The sequence below is a fragment of the Rhinolophus ferrumequinum genome, chromosome 8 (genome assembly GCF_004115265.2).
Source record: "Rhinolophus ferrumequinum isolate MPI-CBG mRhiFer1 chromosome 8, mRhiFer1_v1.p, whole genome shotgun sequence".
NCBI lineage: Eukaryota > Metazoa > Chordata > Mammalia > Chiroptera > Rhinolophidae > Rhinolophus > Rhinolophus ferrumequinum.
The window spans coordinates 12,402,091-12,425,673 of NC_046291.1; the positions used below are offsets into that span (position 1 = coordinate 12,402,091).

The 23,583-nt window shown below is 43.1% G+C and overlaps 1 protein-coding gene across 2 annotated transcripts in view; it reads left to right on the forward strand.

Moving 5' to 3' along the window:
- Nucleotides 1-23,583, forward strand: part of SERPINE2 (serpin family E member 2) — a 59,276-nt gene that overhangs the window by 16,161 nt on the left and 19,532 nt on the right. For both annotated transcript variants that reach the window (XM_033111297.1, XM_033111299.1), the window contains 2 exons: nucleotides 16,629-16,909; nucleotides 20,491-20,718. In XM_033111297.1, the coding sequence (XP_032967188.1) occupies nucleotides 16,651-16,909; nucleotides 20,491-20,718 (487 nt within the window). In that variant the 5' untranslated portion in view covers nucleotides 16,629-16,650. Of the gene's footprint in view, nucleotides 1-16,628; nucleotides 16,910-20,490; nucleotides 20,719-23,583 lie in introns of those variants that run through there.

A 23,583-nucleotide genomic window follows, 5' to 3' on the forward strand; every position in this document is an offset into this window, starting at 1 on the left:
AATTTCTTTGAAAAAATGACTTCCCCAAATGCTTTAGATCACAGCCTGGCTTCCGTAATCAGCGTTAGTACATGAAGCAGATCACATTGATCGTTGAAGGCCTGCCTTCCTCATAAATGCCTTGATTATATAGAGAGCATTTCAGTGTCCTATGTGCCATGTTGGACACTGTGTAAGAGTGGTGAACGGGACTTCCAAGGTCCCTGCCCCACCGTCAGGCACAAAAAGAAGGGGGTGACATGTTCCAGGCAGAAGGAACATGAGTGTGGAGACCTGAAGCCGGAAAGAGCCTGGCAGGTTCTGTGAACTATCAGGAACAGAGTGTATGTCTAGAAGGAAGCCAAATCCAGAGCAGGCAGGCCAGCTCGTTGGCCGTGGCAGGGGGCTTGCATTTTTCTTCAGAGCTTAGGGAAGCCATTGGAGGGTTTGATGCAGGTCTTGGTATCGAGGGTCCTGGTCAGCCTTCCCTATTGGCAAGGTCACTGGGGCAGTGCAGACAGTGAGCTGGGTGTAGGAGACTAATGTCCTCTGCCAGGAATGTTGGATGGCTGGACTGAGGATAAAAGGGGCGGAGAGAGGAGACCATTCAGCAACTCGCTCAGAGGAAGAATGATAGATAGAGCTTGTCAATGATTCTAAAAGGGCCAGGGAAAGGATGAAGGATGACTTCCAGACGTTCTGCTTAGATTCTTGGATGGGTGAGGTGCCCCATTTACTGAGATGTAGAACCTGGAAGAACAGCAAGTTTAGGGGTTAGGAGGACTTTTTCCTCCCATCCTAAAATTTCTATGAAAACTGGTAAGCAGACTTCTATATCTTCCCTCCCCCTCACTTTTTTTTTTTTTTTTTTTTAAAGAAACACTGGGTTTTGGAAGCTGCTCTGCTTTCTAAAATTTAAGGTATTTTTTCCTGATTACCTCTTCTTTTCAGTTACCGTTATAATAGGCTTTCCAGTGCATCTCACAGTTATTTCCAAATGGTTTCCTTGGGCAATCATCAAGCATTTTCTGTGTTAGATATTTCCTCCATCTGAGCAAATAAAACAAGGATGAGACTCAGCTTACAAACCAGACTTCTAATTGAGTCTCTTGACCACTGAGACAGGACTTGTCTGGTTTCGTCACTAAAATGTTTTAAAAATGGTTTTAGTCTAATCACGCCCTATTTCAGTTTCAGCTGGTAGGAAACACTTTTCCTTATTCATGAGCCTGGCAGTCTTGGAAAGAACACAAGGAAAATCAGTAGAGCCTGACGCCCGTTTCCTAAGTTACCCAGTGACCATCAGTCATTTCCTGACCCCATCTCCAGGGCCATTCGTAGAGGCTGCACAGGGCCTGGCTGCTGCCCCTGGGAGGACTTATGTCACCTTCCCCGAGGACTTGTGACCAGAGGTAAAACTGATAAAGTCACATACTAGACCCTTGAATCCTTTCTACAGCAAAGAAATGAAAAAAATGGTCCACAATTGAAAAAAGACCACGGGTAAATAGAAAAGGCAGCATTTAAAATTCTTTTTGGTGTTTAGAAATTGGAATTTGGGGATGTTTTACAATTGAGGGAACTATTAAAATGGTTTGGCAAATAGACCTGAAGAGGTTAAGGAGAGAGACTCAAGGAGTCCTTGAACTTCCATGATAATGGTTGAGTCCTCAGTATATTCAGCAACTGACCAAAGAACCTGGGATGTCTTATCCTTTTTTCATTCCTCACAACATCCTGTAATGTAGGGACTACTATTATACCCATTGTACAGGTGGAAGAAACTGAGGCACAGTGAAGTTATGTACTTGTCAAAAGTCATACAGTTAATTGGTTGTGGAGCTGGGATTTGAATTTGGGTGGTATTTCTCCGCAGCCTGCAGAGGCTGAGAAATCTAAGAATTGATGCTGTAAAAAATTATGGAAAGGCACAATTATGCAAAAACATTTTTGGTATATATATATATATATATATATACGTATATATATATTTTAGAATATTGACATTTTTAGTGTGCTTGCAGGATTGGGAAAATAATTCAAGTAAATAACAAAAATATCTGTCTTAAGGTGCATTTGCTGACTAAAATGTTAAAAGAAGGTTTTTCGGGATTTTTTAAATTTTTGTTTTTTACTTTTCATTTTGAGAGAATTGTAGATTCCTATGCAGATATAAAAAGTAATAGAGAGATCTCATCTACCCTTCACCTTCTTCCCCCAAAGGTAACATCTTGCATAACTATAGTACACAACAATAAATACCACAACTAGGAATTGACATTGGTATAATCCAGCCACCTTATCCAGATTTCAAGTTTTACATGTACTCATTTGTGTGTGTGTTGTGTACTTCTATCACATACAGATTTGTGTGACCACCACCACAGTCAAGATACAGAACAGTTCCATCACAAGGACCTCTCGGTCACCCTTTTACAGTCACACCCACCCTCTTCCCTCTCATCTTCGCTAGCTCCTGGTAACCACTAATATGTTCTCCATCTCTATAATTTTGTCAGAATTAAGAATATGTTATAAATGGGATCATATAGTATGTAAGCTTTTGGAATTGACTTTTTTCACTCAGTATAATTCCCTTGAGAACTGTATCCATAGTTCATTCCTTTTTATTGCTGGGTAGTGTTCCATGGTGTGAATGTGCCACAGTTTGTTTAACCATTCACCCATTGAAGGACACCAAGGTAGTTTCCAGTTTGGTGCTATTACACATAAAGCTGCTACGGACATTGGCATACAAGTTATTGTGTGAACATGAGTTTTCATTTCTCTGAAATAAATTTCCAAGATTGCTGGATCATACGGTTAAATGCGTGTTTAGTTTTTTAAGAAACTGCCAAACTGTTTGCTTTCCAGAGTGGCTGTACCATTTTATTCTCCCATCAGCAATGTGTAGGCTATCCAGTTTTTCTGCATCTTCTCCAGCATTTGTTGTTACCATTAGGTGTTATTTTAGCCATTCCGATGGATGTGCAGTGATAGCTTATTGTGGTTTTAATTTTCACTTCCCTAATGGCAAATGATGTTGAATATCTTTTCATGGGCTTATTTACCATCTGTGTGTCTTCTTCAATGAAATGTCAGTCCATGTCTTTTGCCCATTTTCTGATTTATTTTTTTTTTTAATTTTTTTTTTTACTGTTGCATTCTGAGAGTTCTTTATATCTTCTGGATACTAGTCCTTTGTCAGATGTGTGGCTTGCAAATATTTTCTCCTAGTCTGGACCTTGTCTTTTCATCATTTTTTGTAGAGTCCTTTGCAGAGCAAATATTTTAAAATTGTATGAGGCCTTGCTTATCAGTTTCTCCTTTTGTCGGTCACGCTTTTAGTATCCAGACTAAGGAAAATTGGGGTTTCAATCCCTGCCTCTTCTAACGTGCAGTGCCTGGTGGTTGAGAAAGAAGGCAGTGGGACAGTATGGACATTACAGTGCGAATGGTTCTTCCAGTTTCTGTCTAGTTTGGACACTGCTATGTGTCACGAGGAGCCATTTGTCAGGTTACAGCCCCAGGGGAGACCGTGTCTTCCGACTATAAAATAATGATGGTGTAAAAAGAAAAATATTTCCATAATCTCAGTTTCTAGAGCCATCCATGGCATCTCCTAACAGCAGGCCTTTTTGCACTTAAGACCCTCTGTCTGGGACACTCTTCCCTGCCCTGGCCCTCGCCCCCTTTGTCCAGTCATACCCAGCTCCCCCGCCAGTGGCCACGTGCATGGCCCTTCGTCAGAGTCCCCTGTCAGCCCTGTGGCTACTGTGGAGCAGACTAGTCCTTGTTGGGCGGGGTTCTCCTGAGTCTTGTAGATTGTTGTCCCTGGTCTCTGCCCACTAGACAGTAGCACCCTCCCTGCCATTCCCAGTGGTGACAACCGGAACTGTGTCCAGACATTGCAGAATGTTTCCTGAGGGACAAAACTGCCAGGTTGAGAACCAAAGCTTTAGACGGTCAGCTCCAGGAGGGAAGGGGCCGAGTCCATTTTTATCCACATTCTCACCTCAGCACCATGCCTGTCACAGGAGGGGCTCCATTAATATTTGTGAAGGAGATGAATGGACAAACTGTACCTACTATCTAACAGGTTTTTTCCATGGCAGCCTGGGGAATATCACCCCGATTTCAACAGAACCGAGTGGCTGTAGTTGTGAACGTGAGCCCTAGAAAACTAGGAGCCTCTCTACACAGTTGAATACGGGTGTCCTCGCCCGTCTCCCTGGCTGACAGAGGTGAGGATTCATGCGCCTTGGAGTTCCTGCCTGATTAAAACCCACATCCTCTCTTAACATTGCCAGCCGGGGCCTTCACAGCCTCGAGAATATACCGCCATCATTCACAGGCCTCAGAAGCCTCCCTCTAACTCTGAACTCTCCTTCTGAGAAAAAGAGGGCAGCGCAGCAGGCAGAATGGGGCCTCCTGCAGGTGGCTTTTGGAGGGTAATTGGGCGCCGGGTGGTAATGGAGACCCAGTTCAACGTTCACAGGCTGAGTGTCCTCCTGTCTCCTGCTGGGCCTGGCTCCCTTTTCAGGGGAAGGGAGGAACGCAGGGGTTTGAGCTTAGGTTCCTTAACTAACTACGTGACTGGAGAGAATTAGTTCAGAAAGTTCCCGGGGACTCAGACCAGTGGCCATAAGAATCATTTAGGGTATATGTGAACATTTTAGGTTTTGCTCTGTGTACCTGGCAGTTCTATTCCCTGAGCCAGAATGGGAGAGCTGGCTTTGGTTCAGCCAAAAGAAAAAAAATCCCCCCAAAACTGTGGTGGGGGTTGGGGAAAAGACCAGGCAGTGGGTGGGGAGGAGCCAGGCCGACAGGAGTTAATGACTGGTTATGTCAGCCCCAGGTCGCTGCTGCTGCTCCTGCTGCTTTATGGGCAGGATGTCAGGGGCACAGGTAGGAGCCATGGCATTAGGAGGCTTTTCCTCCCTGGTGTAAACACCCTCCCTGAAGCTCCCACAGGAAGCTCAGTGAAACACAGGCATTCCCACCGCCAGCCACAGGACTTCTTTTCAACGGGCTGTAGATGAGACTGACTTGATAAGGTGAGCTGACAACCCAAAGCTTTCATTACCGGTATTGCACACCTTCCCTTCCAGAATGCACACAAGTGAATCTGCTGGATTCCTTCCTCTCCCACATAGAGAAGCCTTGGATTGAAAATTCTGGGGAGAACCAGTGTGATAATTGGTGTCAGTGTGGTTGCTGCTTTGACAAGAAACAGTCTGTGACTTCAGCCCGAAGCCTCGAGTCTAAATTAAGGAAAGGCAGTGGCCTCATCACGTGACAGCTTGGGGGAGAGTGGGCATGTGTGCCTTCTTGTCCTCCCGCAGGGTTTCCCATCCTTGGCACTAACGTTTTGGGCCGGATAATTCCTTGTGGTGAGGAGCTGTCTTGTGCAACGGAGGATGTTTAGCAACAACCCTGACCTCCACCCACTGGATGCTAGTAGCAACCCCCCCCACACCCAGGTATGACAAGCAGAATGTCTTCAGACATTGCCAAATGTCCCCTGGGGGACAGTGGAGTCCCATTCTGCGTTGAAAACCACTGCACTAGAGCAACAAACATTCTGTTCAATTCTCGGGCCTTGTAAAGCTGTGGTCACTTGTTTACTCTGAGTATTCGGTGATTGAAGCACAGGACAGAGAGGTAGAAAGAAGGCAGTGTTTCTTCGCTCTTTCCTCGGTTGACCCTTTAAACTCCATCACAAGAGGCTGTATGACATACTGGCTGAGTGTCAGTCTTCAGCCATCTCTTCACCTTGTACGATGTGTATGATCTGGGCAGGTTATTTAGTTTTTCTGGACCTCCGTTTTCATCATCTGTAAAATATAAATACTAATGCTTACTTCTTAAGTTGAAGGTTCCGCTAGATGTTGAATAAATAAAGTTCCAGGTACAGGGTTGGGCACATAGTAGACATTCAATAAACTACGGCTATGATTCTTGAGTACTTCAGAGTATATTCCACAAGTTTGAAGCAAATTGGATTTTTTAAAAAAGTTAGCGATAACAGTTGCTGCTGCCACCTAAAATGGTAGTTTCCATTGAACTATAATTTATTAAATAAACATTATTGAGTTCCTACTCAATTAGCAGGTACTATACTAAATGCAGGGAATGAAAAACTTAAGAAACTGTCATCCCTGCCATTAAATATCTAATATGCAGATTTAGCCACATAAATGGATCTATCAAAATAGAGCCACCACTTACTAAAAAACGTCAACATTAAATGGCCTATGGGTTGTAACGGGGTATTAACATTCATTTTAGTATATATAAAGGGATCTCACTATATTATTTCTCAACTCTCTTTCCAATAACTGCCATTTTTTATTTAAGTTTTCATGATTAAGTTTTTTTTTTTAAGTTTTATGACCTGTGATTAAACACTGCTTTTGTATTCTATAGCCTTTTCTGCTCCCCCTTACTACACATTTCAGCTGATCTGCGTTCCCACTGCTATGTTTTATAAACAGGAAAGGGATACTTGTTTTAAGGGATGTGTTCATTGTAGAAATTTTGAAGGTACAGAACAGTGTAAAGAATAATAAACGATACTCATATTATCATCAGAAATAATTGTATAGATAATGTCTTGATATCCGTCTTTCTAGTCTCTTTTCTGTGCCTATGTATTATCTTACATAGTTAATTATACCATAAATAGTTTTCTCTTTTCAATGAAGGTATATCTGAAATATATTACTATATCTTTAAATTTCTTCAAAGATCGTTTCCTAGCAGCTGAATGATACTGTGTTAGATGGATGTCATGAACTGACCCTTATTGTTGGATTTGTAGGTCATGGTTTCCCAGAGGCAGTCCCTGAACAAGGATAAAGTACAAAGTGCAAACGATTCATTGTGGAAGGGTCCCAGGTGAAACAGTGGGGAGTGGGAGGACTGGGGATTAGAAAGGGGAGTAGCCAATCAAGGGGCCCATATCAGGTGAAGTCCCACCCTCAGCCTAATCCCGAGAAGCTCTGGAGTGTCAATTACACCTTCAGGGATCTATGTCACCTCAAAGCAAAGGAGCTGGGCTTTTGCACTCCCAGACCAGTGGCTGTTGGACTCTGGGTGGAGGAATGGTGTATGTCAACTCCCAGCCCTTTCAAGCCCACTAAGAAAATGGGCTCCAACCCCCAGTAGCAATTCTCTGACGGTGACAGGTACAACTATTAGCAACAAAGTACACAGAAGCTAGAAAAGTGCACAAAGCTGGTAAAAGATCACCCACAGCCCCCCCTCCATTGGAAATTTCGGTTGCAATGATAATTGGTGTTGGAATTATTTAGTGCAAAGAACATCGCTATGATTTTGCTACTAGAAATAACTCCACAGTGCACGTTTTTAAACTCAAATCTTTTTTTTATCATTATTACCTAAGGATTGATTGATAGAAGGGATATTATTGTTTCAATAAGTATATACATTTTTAAGATTGTACGTACCAAAAATTGCCTTGGGGGAAATATTTTTGATCAATTTACACTTCTAACATTTCTTGCTCATTTTTTACTAGCAACAGTCTAGAGAACATTGATTTCTCACCTATCAGTTGAGGACATGTCAACAACATCAGAGTTTTTCTAAGGGGTCAGAAAAGTCATATTCATGGTCCAATTTTGAGTGTAGACTGCATAAATAATACCTTAATATATGATTTTTTGAAAGTATCCAGGTGCTTTTTCGTAAAATTTGCATTTTACGTAAAATGTTTATGAATTCATGTTAGTTTTTTATCATGTATTTTCACAGTGTTAAAAGTAAAATTAGTCATGAAGTATCTGCAATACGTTTTTATGTCTAAAAAAGATGCTACCTTGTTTTAAAGATGGAGAACCACTGGTCAATATCACTGTGATGTCTTGGGTCATCTCTTGGCTATTGATTAGGAAATCATTCATTTGAACTGTTGCATCTTCTAGATTTGTCAATAAGAAAGTCTATAGGACTTGATACCATAAATAAAACAGATTTAGTGACCTAAGTCAGCATAACATATCTTAGCACCATCCAAGGATTTTTGGAAGAGACTCACCCTCCTCCACCCCCACTATGATCCAACACCTCCATTCTCTTATAGAGACAGTAAAACACAGCAGCATTGTCTTATTCTGTGCCTCAAATAGTCTAAGGAAGTGATAAAGATACAGACAGGTCTTTATCAAGGTGGAAAGTTACGTCTGACCCGCTTTCTTAGTTTTATCCTTGAAACCTTCTAAATAGTTGTTGAAATAAAAATCAGGGACTATTTCAGGTCTTGAGTATTGACGAAGACAAGGGCAAGGGAGCCGGTAATTACTGAGCACCTGCTCTGAGCCAGGTACTGTGCTAGTTACTGTTTGTCTTTCTGTTTGTGCTTCCGGAATTCCCAGGACCACCCTTCAAATTTGATTTCTAATATGGAGCAGGAGAAAGCTGAGGTTGATAAAGATTGTGACTTGCCTTGGATCTCTTGTTTAGTGGATGAACTGGGATTTGAACCTCAGATGAATGTTCCCTGACACTTAGAGGAAAAGAGAATAAATGTCCCCTAAGCTTGTATTTTAAAAGATAGCCAACTAACAAAGCCCCAATCGCCTTCTTCTCATACCCTTCCCTCTTCTTCCTAAAAGAGATTTAAGAATGAATGATACGAGGATGAAAGGCATTGGATGTCAGTTAGAGTATATTTAAAAAAATATATGTCCCTTCATTGAAGGAACCTTTTAGACATTGTAGCCATGCACTTTGGTAGCTGAGCATTTCTTTCCTGAGTTTCTTTTTAGGTTCATTTTTGGCTAAATTAATTAACATCGTAGATCAAGTATACACTTTGAAGTCCGATAAAAATTTAAGAAAGAATTTGAAGAAGTCTCTAAGCCTCTCCCCAGTAACCTGAAAGACCATACTTAAAACCACCAAGCGCTGTCACTTTGATCAGCTAGCATGTCCTCTTTCTTCTCTGCCGGTTTAAAGATGCTGACTCATTTTGAAAACATGATAACACTCAGTACACTTCCAGGGTATGAAAAAGCACTTTAGTTTTGCTTTTCATCTAACTTCTTGCCTTAAGAGAATGTGGTAGACATTTGGAAAATGAAGACAATTTTGGGTGGACATATTTCAGTAACGTTTGTAGAGGTTTGAGAGACCAGAGTCCTCTTGCCATTATAGGACCATATTTGAGGTTTAACCCCAATTGTTTGTGCAAAACCAACTACTATCACTTTGCAGATCCAGCCATAATCTCTGCAGGTCAACCGCTGAAGGTTTCTAGAATGCCTGTTGCCAAACACCCTAAGAGTTAGACCTTTGCCTCTTGTTAAAGTATCGGTGAGAAACATTTGGCATGACTTCTGGGCAATTCAGTTCTACTTAAGGCCACTTAGAAGTCTCAGTTTGGCAGCCTAATACCTTCCCATTTATTTTTTGGGAAGAAAAACTGTTGGGAGATGTCATGATTCTAATATACCATATTTTTGCTGTGTAAAATGTGCACTTTTTTGCCCAAATTTTTATCATGTATTTTCAAAAGTACTAGGGAAAAATATAGATGTGCATTATACATAGATAGTACTAATTCTGTATCTGTATAAATGTTTTTCATTCTTTTATTTGTGCTTGTGAGTTAAAAGTGTAGTTCTAGAAATCAATAACAATATCCACATGCAAAATGATACCCTGGAATACGATAATCGGTTTTGTTGAACATAGGACGAACTTGCAGTGACCAAGGGTTCTCGGCCTTCTATGATGCGCAAATATCGTAAATTTGTTACCGGTACATAAAGTTTCTTGTACTTGTGTTTTGTATTTATTTGTTACATAAAATTTCTTGTACCATAATATGTTAAAAAATAAATGCTAAAACTCCTTTATAATACAAAAAACAAGCATCTAAGCGTACACAAATGAAAATTTGAATTACAAAAATTAAAACGAAAGATTTTTTTCCCCTGAAAGTTTGGGCCAAAAACGTCGGAGTGCATTATACATGGCAAAATATGGTAATCTGTTATGCTGACTTTCCCTACCTGCTGTAGCCCCTCTAGAAGAAATGGTTAGTCCAAAGGCAGAATAATAATGGGCTCTAGGTACTAAGAATGACGATCCTAGAAACAAAGACCACAAGGATATTAACATTTTCCCAGTGCTTGAGAAAATGTCAGCTTTCACTGAGGGGTGTGTGTGTGTGGTGGGGGGGGGCTGGTTGTCATACCTTCCCCCCACCCTGAGGTAAATTGGGGAACTCTCCTTGTTATGCTTTGTGCCTGTTGTTCATTTAAGGCACTTGCGTCGTTAGGATCCCACTCTTAGGATGAGACTCACTGCCTTCACATGACTGTGATCCATTTTGACTATATTAGACCATCTTTAATACCCAGCTCACTCCCCCATCTTTCCCATTATCCAGTGTGCCTCCCCTGGGCTATCTGGCCTTGGGAGGCAAACCAATTCATGGTTAAATAGTCTATCTTTCATAATTTGAATTTCAGTATTTGGATATAGTCCAGAGAATGATGTAAATGCATTTTGGACTTTCCACATTAGCAATGCCCAGTGTTCCCAGAGTTAATTTAGAGTTTATTAAGCAGGCATTCTCCGATTGTGGTCTCTAAATACTGTTTCCTGCTAAAAGGAACCATAGCTTCCTAGCGAAGTGGCTGATTCCACCTAGGACAGGAAGTGTGCAAAACGAGCCTGGAACGTCTTGTCAAACCAGAAAACAAGGACGCTATTGAGACTAGAGGTCATATGAAAGGGTCAGGCACCAACCTGAGGAGGCTCGTTTTGAACATCAATTAAGGATAATAAAATTTCAGTGATCGAGACCCTTAAAATATGTTGCAAACATGAGTTTGAAAATTATACTAAGAAAACAAACAAATCAAAACCCTCTGGTCAACTCTAAGAATGCTGGATAACCAACTTATTGTGAAAGCAATATAGGAAATGAATCAAGCATTTATCCTGCCTTTGCTGTACAAACTGTACCTCAGAATAACCAACTAGCTGGTTATGGGAAACTTCTTTTTATAGAAGTATTTCAACTAATGAAGAAGGAAAGTTAGAATTACAATAGCACCATTTGGCAATCCTTAATAAAACAATGCACTTAAGCAATGATCCTGAGTAGCTGCTAACATCACAAAAAAAGAGGTAAATGGTCACCTGCTTCCAGTACTGAGTACAACACCTCCATGAAATATTCTTGCAGAAAAAAAATTGGAATCTGATTAACCTCTCGAGTAGAGGTGACAAACTTTCCTGCAAAGAGCCAAGCAGTAAATGTTTCTGGCTTTGCTGCTCATACGGTCTCTGTTGCAACTGGGCAACTCTGCTCAGCTGACTGAAGGAGCCTGAATGCAGCCACAGACAAAAACAGTGTGGCCAGATCTGGCCCAGGAGCTTGCAGACTCCTACTCCAGGTCTACCAATGTACAGGAAATATGGAAGACAGCATCACATGAATGCAATTAGCAAAATCTAGACTGTGGGAGACTTGACAGCAAATACCCTGGTTTCTTCGACAGAAAAGTTCCAAGGAAAAAGTTAAAGCAACTACAGGAAGATTTTTTTAAAAAGACAAGAAACATATCAACCAGTTGCAGTGTGTGGAGTGTATTTAGATCCTGATTCAAATAAACTATAAAAAAAAAATAGAAGAGTATCAGGGAAATTTGAATACCAACTAGATATTTAACATATAAAGAATTTTTAAGTGGGGTAATGAGAGAGAGAGTGTGTGTGTGTGTGTGTGTGTGTGTCTGTGTACACACATATATATGTATTAATATATGTGGAATATATATATATTCCTTAGGTTTAGAATACTCGTATGTGTTGAAAACATTTTAATTATATGATGTCTAGAATTTGCTTCAAAACAATCTTTGATTTTAGAAGAAACAAAATAAGCCATGAGTTTATAATTATTTTATCTGGATGTTGGGTACTGGGAATTTATTTTATTTTGCATGTATTTGAAATTTTAATGACATAAAGATTTAAAAATATATCCATTTAAATGTTTTTAAAGGATGGAGTACTTTCCATTTATTAGACACTCCTGGGTCCTCCTAAAATAGATGTGACCCTCTGGCTAAGAGTTGGAGCCAGAAGCGTCTTTCTTGTACTTTTTTCCCCCAAACTGTTTACATACATCTTATTTGTTATACTCAATGGAGCAGACAGATATATTATTTATCATTAGCTCATGTGTTATATGTAAAGTATATTTTATTTTGTAAAAAAGAATTTATTAGGTTGAAACTAAGCTTCATCTTTTGTGACCGGCTCTACTAGTCTCCCCTTGTTTCTTGGATTGGCATTCGTTCAGTGCAGGGGTCTGGCTGCAGGTGGTAACTTAAGTGACAGGAGGCAGCGGAGGGAGCTGTGGCAGAGAGGAGTGGCCTATAGGAAAGCACACGCCCAGCCCATGGGGTGCTTGCTATGCAGGAATGTTTGCCGGGGGAATGAGAGCTGCGTTGCCAGAACTCCCATTCATTTTTGTTTTTCCTGAGAATAAATCTAAATCTAGATTGTATATGACATCTTCTAACTTTTAATTGCTTAAGTATTTTTACAATGACTTGTATTCCAAGCCAAATAACTTGAGCGTGTGGGTTAGTTCCATGGGTCAGCCTCTGATTTAGTATTTACCAATGGTAAGGCCCCAAATAGGACCCTGTAGGCACTAGGATCCTAACATCTCATAGCCCTGCGTTCTGTGAGCTTCCAGTCTAGTTGGGAGGGAAAAAAATATACTTGACAGACAAAATGAGAGGTATAGGTAGGAAATGCTATGGGAATTCAGAGAAGGAGGTGAATAGCCCTATCTTGGACAGTCAGGGAAAGCTTCCCACAGGCCATGGAAGGAGTTAGGGGAAGCACCAGTACTTAGCAGGTGGAGAGTAAAGGAGAGAAACAGGCATGGGTGTGGGCAAGACCAAGGACTAGCAACAGGAAATGTGACCCTTTAAGAGGAGAGTTGGTAGAGTTCACCGACTAGGGGCCCTCCACTACCCATGGATAGAGGATTTTTCAGGCCAAGATGGTGTTCTGAGCAATCAAGTGAACATATGCAGCAAACAGTTGAAAGTATGGCACTGAAATTGAGCTACAGATTTGAGCATCATCTGAGTAGACGTGATGCTTGAAGTCATGGGGTCTATAGAGAGTGTGTTTCTCTGTCTGCCACTGATGAGTGGTACATTTATAAACGCAGGGATGTGCTCTGAGTCTGGCATTTGCCAAACCACCAACCGATTAATTATTCACTACACTGAATCTCACTTAAAGCTCAAAGCAGTCCCCAATTACTTCAAAAAACATTCCCCACACTGAGAAGGAAAGGTTTGGAGTAAGAGAAACTAAAAATACGTGGGGAAAGAGAAACCCACGTTAGGCAGGATATGCCTGTGATGATGGTTTTATTTATAGGTTTATGATCTCCCTCCATTGAAGGCTTAAACTAGAACCCCCCCTTTTTTTTACTGTTATGAAAAGATTATTCAGGAAATGGGAACATTTAAATAGATTCGTGATTTTCCATATTGATGCTATGCAATATATTAGGTATCATCTCTATTCTTTCTCTCTTATTTGAAAGTTTAAAGTGTAATTTCTCTTAAAAATAGACAGGAGGTTACTATGTTCTTCCCATAATGAGAATCTGCTCATTCTAGAGAGCAAGCATTTCAAAACCTGATCACTTCAATAGTTATTTTATGTAAAAGATTGTCTATTGGGGCATGAATATGTATCAGTGTAGGAATTTTATGAGCCTAAAGTAACCCACTCTCCTGGCTACGGAATTTTGGAGAGAAGTGAAAGCTTAGTCTTCGTCAGTACGTGCCAGGTGAGTTTAGATGAGTGAGCATTGAGCCTAGGAAACCGAGGCCAAGCAGAAGTTAAGAGTATGTCCAGAACATCAATCAAAAATAGCTCCGATTCCAAGTTCTGCAACAGCTCTGACACTGTCCCCATGCACTGATATGAAACTGCACATGGACCTCTCTCAAAAAATTCCACAATCCCAGAAAACAGGAAAAATGCCCATGGTTGCCTTCTCCCACTTCATAATGAAACTGTTCGTTTAGCAAATATTCATAACCAAGTATAATTCTGCTACATACAGTGGCTATTCTGGGGGGAGATTGTCTTTGCTGACTCTGAAGACATTGGAGCTGTTACATGTCTGTCTGTTACTGGCCCTTTCTGTAAATCTTCTACATAGATCTGTAACATTTAGGTGAATCAACTTTAAGCTATCAGCAAAAATCTGATGTCCTTTATGTGTGTGCAAATTCAAACACGTGTTCAAATATTTGCTCATCCAGGAGGCTTTCTTTGGGAGGTTTGGGAGTGTAGATAATGGCACGCTGAAGGTAGATGCCAGAACAGACTATAATGTAAGAATCAACAATTCAGATTGATGAGGTTGGCGCCAGTCACCGGATCTGGCCGTTTGTAACAAAGATTGTACAAATTGTTTTATACTTATGATGACTTTGTGGTATATTTCATTTTAAAGAGAATATTTGTCTTCAGGAAAAAAGAGGAGGGAGGGAGGGCACAATGTCTAATTTCTAGATGAAATGAGGAAAGCTTCCATAATCAGGATTTGGAAGCTCTCCAATGTCCAACAGGCTGAAAGAAACACGGGATTGTTACGGTAGTAGAGGCAGTCTGGGTGCCAAAGTCAAAATAGGCCATGCTGGCTATAGGAAAGCCCCAAGTAGGAGTGTATGTAGGTCATTTGCATGTTTTGAATTTAGACTGCATTTACACAATAATTTTATTAAGCTCTGGAGAAACTCCGAATGCTCTACATTTTTAAAAATGTGCTTGCTTCACAAAACATAAGAAAATTGCACCATCACCTGGAGCAGTGGCCTTAGTGGTTCACCTTGTGTCCCTGACCTTTTGTTACCTCCCCACCCCCCCCATGAATTTCTCTCTCCTTGGAAAGTGGCGCTAACAAGTGAGGCTCAGGACTCAGCACAATCATTTTCCTAGTGACACTCCATTAACACGATTTTGATACAATGAAAAATAACCAAAATAGAAAGTATATAAGCCATCAGGTTTAATTCCCCATGTATTTATTGAACATCTGTGATGACCTGGAGGTGGAAGAAGCACACGTGTATGGAAAGGAAGGCAAGGAAACACCAAGTGCCGGTTTTGCTGCCCCAGTGCCCTTTCTTTTCCCTGGACCACACAGACGTTCCCCCCTCACTTCCGGTCACCTGTCTCCTAAGAGGTGACCCTCTTTCCTGTTCTCTGCAGACATACCCAACTTCCCACACGTAACGCGGAGTGCACGTAACGTGTAGTGCACGTAAGGCGGAGTGCACGTAACGCCGAGTGCACGTAACGCCGAGTGCACGTAACGCCGAGTGCACGTAACGCCGAGTGCACGTGACAGGAAGGACACCTTGGCTCCCGGAAAACGCGTGCTTAGCAGGAGGTCGGGTCTATAAGGGAGGAACCAAATTAGCGACGCTACGGATTCTGCTTTTGTTTTACCCTCTGTCACTTTTAGGGTCTCACTGAAGGAAAGTATTTGTGTTTCCATCAACACAAGTAAATTTCCTGCCTCTTATTTTTCACAGCCAAAGAGAGCTCGGTAAGTGGTAATCAAGGAAGAAAGTGCATTAAAAAAAAAAAATCTCTAATTGAGAATATCATAAACAATGCCATCCTCACAATTGATAAATGTACCAATTTTCCGCCCTATTATAGATTTAAGGCTGCCACTTCAATTTATTTCAATGAACAACTCTTTAATTAAGAAAGTAATGTGTTCGTGTTAAAAAACTATATGGTATATAGTTATGAGCATAGCAACCTGAGTGTGTGCTCCCTTAGAAGGGATCTAAGAGCCATAACAGGCTCTACAGGCCCTTCAGGAGCTGACCCCTCCTTCCTCTTCACCTCCTCCAGGTCCCTTAATTCACAGCCACCCCGCCCTCTAACACCGTGTTTGTTCCCACCTCGGGGCCTCTGCCCTGCCATTCCTCTACCTGGTACAGCCCTTTCCCCTGCTCAGTGCCCAGCTGGGTCTTTTCCATCTTCAGGTCTCAATCACGTGTTCCGTCCACAGAGGTGGCTTCCCTGACAACCTGGTCTACTGTGGTCCCACCCCAGCCCTTCATTTGCCGACATCACTGTGTTTCATTGTGCTGGCTCTGATCCCTCCCTGAAGTCACTTCATGGCTTCCTGGTTTATTTTCTGTCTCTCTTTAGAATGGAAACCCTAGCAGGGCAGGGGTCTTGCCCATCTTTTTATGGTTGTATGGCCAGCACTTACGTTGACAAGGGCCTGACACACAGTAGCACTCAGTAAACGTTGGTTTAATTGAATGAATGGTGGCTATGAGAAACAAATAACAGAATAGTGTGTAGAACTTAGTTGGGACCTACCAAGCAGAACTCCCTATCCTCCCTCCTCCCCACGCCCCTAACAGTAACATACGGTCAAAACTGATTTAATCTACACTGTCCTATCTTCCATATATTAAGAAGGTATTCAGTTATACTGAGTACAGTAAATCACATCCGATTGAGTACAAAGTAGTCCCCCAAAAGTATGTTCGTGTCAGTAGAATTTGAATGTTCTTTCTTTAATTTTTCAGGTTAGCCTTGCCGGAAGGAACCATGGATTGGCATTTCCCCTTCTTCCTCGTGGCCACAGTGACTTTGCCCTCTCTGTGCTTGCAGTTCAATCCTCAGCCTCTGGAGGAACTAGGCTCTGACATAGGAATCCAAGTTTTCAATCAGATTGTCAAATCGCGGCCTCGTGACAACGTCGTCATTTCCCCCCATGGGATCGCGTCTGTCCTGGGGATGCTGCAGCTGGGAGCCAGTGGCAGAACGAAGTTGCAGCTTGCCACAATGATGAAATATAATGTGAATGGTGCGTGCACTCGGCTCTGGCTGCAGGCCTGGCAGAGGTTCTGCATCAGGAGGGTTCCTTGCTGGAGCTCTGCTTCCAGCCCTGAGAAGCAGGCAGATCAACCCGGAGGGGTTTCATTGGTGCCACCTGGGAGTCTCCTCTAAACAACATGTTGTGGTGCTGGGAGTTAGGAGAACTGGATTCCAGCCTCTGTTCTGTAGCTGTGGGGCTTTGGGTCCATCACTCAGTCTCTGAATGCGCCAGTTTTCTCATCTCTGAGAAGAGAACTTCCCATCTGTCCTTCCTCCATGGTGTACAGGGCTATAAATGCATTATGGCTGTGGGTGCATGTCATGCAGGGTGCCATCTGGGGTCTCTAGTTCCGCTCCCCGTACAAGAACACAGGCTATGGTGAGGCCAAAAAGGAACACCCACGGAGCCATAGATAGGGGAGTCATACCACTGTAGTCTCGCTGGCGGCTGGGTTGGAGACACAAGAAGCAGGAGCCACACAATCTGCAACCTGCTGTCTGCTTCTTTGCCAACCAACCAACCCCTTGCTAACTGCAATCCGCACTTGCCAGCCACCACCTTCTCGCTAGCCCCCATTTGCTGCTAGCGTAGACATGGCTGTTATATTAGTGGCCAATGGCTCATTGGTTACAGCTGACGGCCAACTAGCCACAGCTGATGGCCATCCAGTCACAGTTAATGGCCATTTACTACCCAAGTGAGCACCTTTCCATGTGAGGGCCGAGAGCCTGGAAACTGCTCTCGTGGTTCTGTGTCCACAGTGCACTTTTAAAAATGTAAGCTGGGAAGGTGGGTGGGAGGGCAGCAGAAGGAAGCCTTGTGCTGATGGAACTGTTCTGTGTCTACTGGTGGACACGTGCTTCTCCGTGTGGGATAAGATTGTGTAGCGCTACACGCACACGTACACACACGCACGCAATATGTCAACAGTCTGAATGAACTCTGTGGACTGTACCAATGGCAATTTCCTGGTTGTGGTCCTGTGTTGTAGTCATCCATAGCGTCACCCATGGGAGGAACTGGGGGGAGGTATGTGGGTGTCGTGCGGGGCGGTCGGCGGGGTCTCTGCTCCCGCTCCTCACATAACGCAGGATATGGCTAGGCCAGAAGGGAACACCCACGGAGCCAAAGGTAGGGAAGTCATACCACTATAGTCTCACTGGAGGCTGGGTTCACCCGAGTGCGACCTGCTGTCTGCTTTGCTGCCAACCGACCGACTCTCCTTCAGTCTCCTCCTCTCTCCTCCTCTCTCCTCCTCTCTCCTCCTCTCTCCTCCTCTCTCCTCCTCTCTCCTGGACTTCCCTCCGTAGCCACGGCAGTTATATTAGTGGCCAATGGCTCAATGGTTACAGCTGATGGCCAACCAGCCACAGCTGACGGCCATCTACTACCTGAGCCAACACCTTTCCACATGAGGCCGAGAGCCTGGAAACTGCTCTCTGGGGCTCTGTCCCCACAATGGGACACCCTATGTACTGTTTTGCAACTTCCTATGAAGCTATAGTTATTTCAAAATAAAAAGCTACTATATATACATATATATATATATATATGTATATATATATATAATAAGGCCTGATAGAAAAAGCTTAGTTATCTTGAAAGAAAACCTGAGATTTGATTATCTATTTAAATGTAACGTAGGAGCTTGTATGCCCTAACACTGTTATTTTGCTTTAGCTCGGGTTGTTCCACCCAGTTACCTTCCACCTGCCTCTTCCACACTGCAGGGACGAGGGAGTAGGGCTTGCTTCAGAGCCCTTCATGGCATTGTGACCCCGAGCCAATCCTCGCCACTTCTAGGTCTTAGTTAACTTTACTGGAAAATGAGGGGTTTTTCCTCCCCATGGTCCTTTACTTCTGCTAGCCATGACATCCTAGGAATCTTGACTGTATTGGCGCCTTCAGCTGGGAGAGGAAGAGAGACACGGGGATGTGTGTGCTTCAGGCCTTGTTGACGGCTCAGCGTGGCCTCCACAGCTGCCAGCACCAAATGCCTAATCGCCCTGCTCTGATTACGCGGCATTCAGGTTTTGCATGAGTTTGCGGTTTGTTCACCTGTTAGAAGCATGGAAAGACCAAATACTTGGAACACACTGTTCTGCCCCTTGTTTGGAAGTTCAGAAAGCTCTTGGTGATTTATAGTTTCATAGAGAACCACTGCTAGCATTTGTGGCCTCTCCTAGTGCCATCCAGGCCCTGTCGGCCAATACAATTCTGAAATAGCCACTGGATTTTGGTGGTTTGTTTTAATGCTGAGCCACATTCATTTTAAGCAGTATTTCCCAAATTGTAATGCTTATTGGCCTGTTGGCCACTCCCCACCCCTTTCTTCCTCCCAAATCGCTAATAGTTGTGCTGTAGATTTTGACTTCAGTTGGCAAGAGACACTCATCCAGGCGAGCCCGAGTGGCTGGCTGTTCAGGTTCAGCCTCTGGGAATTCACAATATGATGCTCTCGTTGAGGATGGAGGCAGGACAGTTTGGGGCAGAGGAGGAAAGATCTGCCCTGATCTCTTTCCAGCAGGAGACTGGGGCATGTGGAGGAGGCAGCGTGGCTGAAAGGGACAGGCTTGGGACTTGGCCTCTGAAGTTTGCCGCTCTCTTACTTATAAAATCGCCCTACCCCCTCCTGCCAGGTCTGCCCCACAGAACACGTGAGGGGTACAGTTGAGAGGCCTACCAAAGGCCTACGGGGCACCTCTTTGTGGCAGGGAAGACTTTACCCTTTCCTTGTTTAAAGGGTCTGAAGAAGAGACACTCTCAGAGTGACAAGCTGGCTCCTCAGACGACCATCAAGGTCACTCTGCAGACTGTTTTAGGACAGTGTCATATTGAAAAGACGCCAAGCGAGTAAGAAGGATCTGTAATACAAGCTCTCTATAGAAACCCATTTCATCCTTATAACTTATTTTCCTCTTTTCCATGCTCTAAAACTAAATGGAGCTTGTATGAATGGCCCGTGTAAAATAAAGCTTACCTTGCCATAAAATTAATCCCCTTACTTTTTGAGCTTGATGTCAAGTAAAAATCACGTTGTTCTTGGATGGTGGCACATGGCAGTTTTTTTATAGTCTATCGAATGCTTATTTTATTATTTTTTTTTCCGAAGTAAAAAAAAAAAAAAAGGATCACATTGTTTAAATCTTTGGCAGGAAAGGATTGTTAAGTGAGAAAGAGACTAGGTTGAGAAGATTCCTTTAATTTATCCCCCCAAGGCTTCATAATTGAGGAGCTTGCCAATCTTTCCTGTTGAGCTGGTGCCAAGAAAGCCTTCCAGGAGAATGAGATCCACATGGGGAAGGTGTTAAAAATGCCGTGAATATGCCTGATTTGTTGGTGGGGGCACAGCTGATTTTTAAGACGTATTAACAGTCGTACTTTATTTTATTCCTCCCTTCCTGTCTTAACACAAGGCTTCTTACTACTTATATTTATCTTGTTCATACTCATATTTATCTTGTTCGTACTGTTCTTATTTGCCATAACATAGAAGATAACTTTGGAACATAACTTTTCTAAAATCTAGTGGAAATACCGCTGCATTTTCTCATTTCTCTCCCCTTTAGGACTTGGTAAAATTTTAAAGAAAATCAACAAGGCCATCATCTCCAAGAAGAATAAAGATATTGTGACAGTGGCTAATGCAATGTTTTTGAACAACAGCTCTAAAATTGAAGTGCCTTTTGTCGCGAGGAACAAAGATGTGTTTCAGTGCAAAGTCTGGAATCTGAACTTTGAGTACCCAGCCGCCGCCTGTGACTCCATCAATGCGTGGGTTAAAAACGAAACCAGGGGTGAGTGGTCACAGTTCCCTAGGCAATGTTTTGTATGGTTTTACACTTTGTGAATGAAAGTGTGCGTTAGACTTTAAGATTCTAACTCGTGTGTGCAAGTCCAGTGTCCCTTCTGCTGTGTATTGCCAGCACCCGACTGAGAGGTCCGTCTTTCCTTTCTTAGCAGGCCCCACAACTCGGTCTGCCTGCCTTCCGTTTTCATGCCCCCACTCATTGTGTCCCTCGGGGATTTTTCTCCCTGTGGCATGGGCAACAGAGCGGAGTACAGCCCCACAGACCCTCAGCATCTCATCCCCAGAGTTCTTGTGCACAAGCCCGTGTCTGTTTTGCAAGTTTTATTGCTCATTTCTTCCTGCTTTTGTATCTGCTGTCTCCTTTGCTTGAAATGTCATTCTCAGCCTTTAAGATTCAGGATCGCTCTCCTTAGCTTCCCTGCCTCACGCCTGTCACCTCCGGAAGCAGGTGCCGCCTCTCTGGCTATGATTGGCATGGGATTCCGCTGCGTCTGGGCCCCTCCGTTACAGCGCCTGCCACTCTGCATAATGATTACTTGTTTACGTGCATCTCTTTTTCCCATTAAACTGAGGAGATGTCTAATATGTGGGTGTTTTAAACCTGTTCATTTGTAAACTGGAAGTCCAGGTGAAAATATCCAGGAGGAGAGGTAGGTTCAGAACGACAGAAGGAAGTTAAGTCCAGAAATGTAGGCTTTTCATAGAAGGGAGAGTTAAGACCACAAGAGTGGAAGCAAAAGAGACTCGATAGGAAGAAGAAACTCAAAGATGAAACTTGGGAAACTCTGGTTTTGCAGGTCATGTTTCTCCAAACGTGGTACCTGATGCACCTGCATGATAGTTACCTGGGGCATATGTTTAGAATGTAGGTGGCCGGACCTCAGCCTACTGACTCAGAATCTCTGAGGGGGGTGCCTAACATTCTGCAGTAAAACAAGTTCTCCCCCAGTCTATGCCCACCAGTCATCACCAGACTTAACATACGTGCATGTGTGAGAACCATTTCAGAGACTAGTGAAGAGATGGACAAAGAATGCTCTGGAGTGGGGAGGAAAGCCAGGCTGCTTTTGGGAAATCCACGGCCCCCCTTGATCCTGGACGGTGCAATCTGGGCTTCCTTCCTGAAACCATGAAACCATCAGGAGATCAGCAAACATGAAGGCTTTAGTGGTTTTTTTGAGAGTGTAGGCCTGAGAGTGTAGGCCTAAGTGGTGGGAAGCTGACGACACTCAGACACTAGATGGCTGTTTGACTGGCATGTCACTGCGCCCTCCCAGCCACCTTCTGTACTAAGTAATGGTAACATGAAATCACGTTAGAATACCACTTGACAGTTGTCAAAGCACTTGAAGGTGCATCGTCTCAATCAGTTGCTTACTGCATCTCTGGGGAAGGAACAGCGGTGAGACTCGAGCAGTGGTTTTCAACCTCACAGACCCAGCTCTCTCTTTTTAAACAGATATTTTTAATACTCTGTACTATCCTAAAATGAAATTTATAGCTCGTATAGCCTGCACACAACAGATAAAAAAAATGTTAAAAGTTAATATAATACCAGACGGTAATACAAGGAAAAACAAAAGTAATTTATAAATGTAGTTTAGTAGGTAAGCCCATGGGTACAGCTACACCTGAATACATAACAAAGCAGACCAAGACAAGTCAGAAAACAAGCATAGTCTCCACTTGATTTGCATGGTGGTCACATTCCTGGCAAATTCAGTGTATGTTAAAAGTACGCCCCCAAAAGAGACACGTGTTTACATGAAAAAGAGTAAGATTCTGGGCTCAGATAATGGTAGGCAGATTCCTCACTGACATGACTATCCAGCGGGGCGTTTGGAAGTGATGCAGGGAGAGGGGAAGGGTCTTCATTCTGTGGGACTGTTTGAATATTACAGGACGTGTCGCCTCTCTGGCCGCTGCCCATTCAACCAGAAACGTTCCCACGAATTTCCAGACTACCTCTCAGGGTGACCTGCCCCACTGAGAAGTACTTGCCTACATGGCAGGTCTCAGAAGGACCCTGGAGGCTGAATAGTCCGTGTGCGGACGATTGCTGAGTCCGTCCCTGTGGGGATGGCAGCTTCTGCCTTTGCAGACGGTGGAAAAATCAATACAGAGGCCCTTTTTGGTGTGCTAGGGGTGTGGTGATGGCCCCGGATCTCCCTGCCCAGCTCTCCACAGCCTCACGCTCTCTGCTGTCACACACCCCACATGTGCAGCCTGCTGCCTGGAATGCCTCCCTTCCCTTTTCCCCTTGTTAACATCCATTCATTTCACACTATCACGTGAATAGCGTAATAGTTAAAAGCGTTAGTTCTGGGTTTGAATCTCAGTTCTACCATTTATTAACTGTAACCTTAGGCGAGTTACTTAACCTCCCCGGCCCTCAGCATTCTCATCTGTAAAATGGAGATGTAACAGTGAGACCTGCTGCAATATTTATAACAACATTAAGGTGGTTATGCGGATAAAAATATTAGGTGGGAGCAAAAGTAATTGCGGTTTTTGCAATTTTTTAACCTTTTCAACCACAATTACTTTTGCACCAACCTAATAATACAGGTAAAGTGCCTGGCACTAGCAAATGTTCCAGTGTGAGCTATTTTTATAGCCATTAGCCATTAGCTCAAATAATGTTTCCACAAGGAACCCATCCGTCCTTGACCTCGCCGACCAATCAGATTTTCCTATTTGCCCTCACATCCTTGAGTACTGCCACCTCAAGGCAGTCATTACAACTACAGCTTTACACTTTTCCACGTCATTTATGTCAACCTCCACCTCTCAAATCCATAGCTCCTTGAGGGCAGAGTTCATTTGTTGTTGTTGTTGTTGTTGTTGTTGT